Genomic DNA, 4,019 nt, shown 5'->3' with positions numbered 1-4,019 from the left:
CGTGGAATTCATTATTTTTACTGTAACTATATAAAAGTTAATTTGTTACATTTATTGTTATATTTAGGTAATAGTAATAAAAATGAGATAGATTATAAACGTGGCCTAAATTTCAAAGTTATAGTATAACAACACTATTTTAGTCTTTACAATTTTTTTTTTTTTTTAAAGTGATCATGTTGGTAGTTATATTTTTAAATATTCATTTTGGCACGTATTTTTAACTTTGATTCAATCTCTTATTTTCCATTTTTAGGGTATTAAAAATGTCACTTTTTTGAAAGTCAAGGGTATTTTTAAATATAACAAAATAAATCAAAATATTTATAAATATATCACAATGTCACTATTTATAACTAAATAGTAACATGTTGTTATATTTGAAAATATTTTCAATATTTTTTTATTTAAAATAATTACTTAAAGTTCAAAAGTTGACCATCGAAAATGAAAATAAATATTTTTAAAGTATTAAGACAAAAATCAAATAAAATTATCGATAATAAAATAACATGATTGATGATTTTAAAAGAAATACCAATTTTAAAAGTTGACTAAATAGGCTCAAGTAAAAATTTCTAAATACAAAATTTTTAATTTAAGTGTTCCAAAAATAAGGTGTTGTTTGTTAATATTTTATTTTTTATTTTTAAAATTAAGTCTATAATAATTTTCAAAAAAATATACTTGTTTTTAGAATTCGACTAACCATTTATCCCTACACGATGAAATAAATTTAATTTTCATAATAAAAATAATAAAATCAAACAGTTACTGAAAAATAAGTAATTGAAACAATTTTCTGAAAACAAGAAAAATTCTGAAGCAGAAGCTGCAATGGCGGATTTCAGGTGGAGTAACTTCCATGGACGACTTTCTGAAGCAATTCTTCCCAAAAGTCTACAAACGCAAACAACTTCATTTCAAAGAAACAGATTACTGCAAATACGACGATCAAATCCTCACTCGCTTCACTTCCTCTCTTTACTTCGCCGGTCTCCTCTCCACCTTCTTCTCTTCTCACATCACCAGAAAACATGGCCGTCGTGCAAGCATTCTTGTCGGATCCGTCTCCTTCCTCGGCGGCCTAATCAACGCCGTCGCAATCAACATCGCTATGCTCATCATCGGCCGAATCCTCCTCGGAATCGGTATCGGATTCGGCAACCAGGCCGTTCCATTATACCTTTCCGAAATTGCTCCGGCCAAAATCCGAGGCCGAGTGAACCAATTATTCCAATTAACCACTTGCCTAGGGATTCTGATAGCCAATTTCATCAATTACGGAACAGAGAAGATTCATCCATGGGGATGGCGATTGTCGTTAGGGTTAGCGATGTTTCCCGCGGCAATAATGTTCATTGGCGGTTTGTTTCTTCCTGAAACGCCTAATAGTCTCGTGGAACAGGGGAAATTAGAGGAAGGGAGAAGAGTTCTTGAGAAGATTCGAGGAACTGCGAATATCGAAGCGGAATTTGCGGATCTTGTTGATGCGAGCAATGCGGCTAGGGCTGTGAAGAATCCGTTTAGGAATTTACTGCGGAGGAAGAACCGGCCGCAATTGATCATCGGAGCGGTTGGGATTCCGGCGTTTCAGCAGCTTACGGGGAACAATTCGATTCTGTTTTACGCTCCTGTGATTCTGCTGAGTTTAGGGTTTGGATCGGCGGCGTCTCTGTATTCATCTGCGTTCACAAGCGGAGCTTTGGTTGTTGCGGCGCTGATTTCAATGTTTCTTGTGGATAAGTTTTGGAGGAGGAAATTCTTCCTTGAAGCTGGATTTGAAATGTTCGTCTGCATGGTAATGTTCCTTCCTGTACTTTGTCCAATCTATTCTTAATTCACAATGGATATAATTATTTTTTTTACAAAAAAAAGAAAATGGAAAACAAATACACATCGGGGAATTGTTTTAGATGGTAACACTTTCGAAAATATTTATGTCGACTTTTTTTCATTATTTGAAACCATCCTAAATTTTTAAAATTAATTTCATTTTGGACTGATTTTAAATATAAAAATATAGCGAAATGTCATTGTCTATTAGTTGTAGACACTTATACTATTCTCATCTATCAATAGTGGATGTCTATCAGTGTTTATCACTAATAAACTGTCATATTTAGGTATATTTAAAAATATTTTCAACAGTTTTATTATTTAAAATAATTTCCTTTCATTTTGTCAAAGGTTTTTCTTTTTTAATTTGTATTAAATAGGTAACAATTTTTTTATATATTAAAAAAATGGTAACATTTTAAAATTTAGAAATCTAAAATAGAAAAAAAAACATTATTTTTCTTGAATTTAAATTATCTATTATAGCATTTAAACTTTTAAATTTATTCTGAACTTTTAAATTTTGGTTGACAAAACTTTAAAAAATACCCACTTTAATCCATAAATTTTCCAATATATAGATTATGATTTTGTTCACAAATTATTGACGTAGTTTGAAGTCTATGCTTATATTATAAATATAGCGGTCTCGGCATTTAAAAGTAAAAATATATATTTTGAAAGGGAACTGAGGACCCATGTGAATATGGAGAGAATAGTTAAAAAAAAAAAAAAATGGTTATTATTATTATTATTTTTTTTAATTATCTTTTCTAGTATATAACTCCCGATATCTTTTAGTAACTCTTATGACAAGAGGAATACTTATATGAATCGTATGATAAATTGTGGTTAGGCAATTAAATTGGTATTATTCTATAAAGAATATTTTTCTTATTAAATGAAGTAACCTCCTCCAAATTGAAGTTAAAAATAACCAAAAAAATATTTAAGAATGGAAAGAAGAAAAGAAAATTTGTCAAGTGACAAATTGTAACTAGATAGTGTTGAAGAATTTGACACAAAAGAAGAGACAATCACTCGGATGAAAGAAATTTTTATAAAAAATATACCAAGATGGAATCTACTGAGAGTATTTTTTCACTCTCTCAAAACTCACTCACTCACCTTTCTACTTTGAATTTGTCTAACTTTCATGGCTTTCTTTCTTTCTTCATTTTTTTGCTTTTTTGACCTATGGAGCCATACCTCCTATTTATAGGTGTGAGATTCATGGCTCAAATAGGAGGATTTTCTATTTTCTAAGATCTAAACTCTTTTAAATATTTACCTGAGATTATCCCGATCTAAAGAAATTCTCCAAAATTTCTTGGAACCTAAAAAAAAGTTTAAGATATTTCTAGATATTTCCTTTAAGATATTTATTTACAATCTTATGAATAAATCTAGAGGCGGTTTGATCGGGAGCTTCCCTTTCATTACTTCTTTCACGACGAGGGTCCAATATTTAGACTAAATTAATTATATAGTATAGATATTTTAAAAAGCTTCTACGATAGTTAGTGTTCGTCCTACTTGAATAGATAGACCCAAAAAGATGGGCATAGTTGAGGATGCAACAATGCCCGTATGTTGGTTGATGCTCAAATTCTTTGCATTCTTATATCGTATTTATTAGAGGCTAAAAAAAGACTAATTCGAATAAGTTATTAAATGAGACTACTTAAATCATAACAACGATTGAAATTGGACATAAATTTGAAATACTTCAGATAGCGGGCGATAACACTGAAAATAAACTTGGGACAAGGAAAGGAGCTATCGAAAGGCGTAAGCATATTGCTAGTGTGCGTGATTTGGCTATTCGTTTTAGCGTACGGAAGGTCATGGGGCCCATTAGGATGGCTAGTTCCTAGTGAGCTATTTCCATTGGAAACAAGATCCGCCGGCCAAAGCATTGTGGTCTGTGTAAACCTTTTCTTCACAGCGCTCATTGCTCAGTGCTTTCTGGCTGCAATGTGTCATCTTCGCTACGGTATTTTCATTCTCTTTGCATCTTTGATATTCCTCATGAGTTGCTTCATTTACTTTCTCTTGCCTGAAACCAAGCAAGTTCCTATCGAAGATATTTATCTTCTTTGGGAAAATCATCCTTTTTGGAAGAGGTTTGTTAGAGAAGATGAAGAAAAGCCTGCAACCGAAGTACTTCAAGTTTAGGT

General features: G+C 31.6%; 1 protein-coding gene across 1 annotated transcript in view; it reads left to right on the top strand.

Moving 5' to 3' along the window:
* LOC120077275 (sugar transport protein 14-like) overlaps window positions 1-3,806 on the top strand; it is an 8,055-nt gene extending 4,249 nt beyond the window's left edge. Inside the window, exons 4-5 of the mRNA XM_039031168.1 lie at window positions 814-1,801; window positions 3,573-3,806. Of these exons, the coding sequence (XP_038887096.1) occupies window positions 814-1,801; window positions 3,573-3,716 (1,132 nt within the window). The 3' untranslated portion in view covers window positions 3,717-3,806. The remainder of the gene's footprint in view (window positions 1-813; window positions 1,802-3,572) is intronic.
* The last annotated feature ends 213 nt before the right edge of the window (window positions 3,807-4,019 follow it).

This window comes from Benincasa hispida, chromosome 5 (assembly GCF_009727055.1).
Source record: "Benincasa hispida cultivar B227 chromosome 5, ASM972705v1, whole genome shotgun sequence".
NCBI classification, from domain to species: domain Eukaryota; kingdom Viridiplantae; phylum Streptophyta; class Magnoliopsida; order Cucurbitales; family Cucurbitaceae; genus Benincasa; species Benincasa hispida.
The sequence above is the reverse complement of the archived record's forward strand: the minus strand, read 5'-3'. Positions and strand labels throughout refer to the sequence as shown.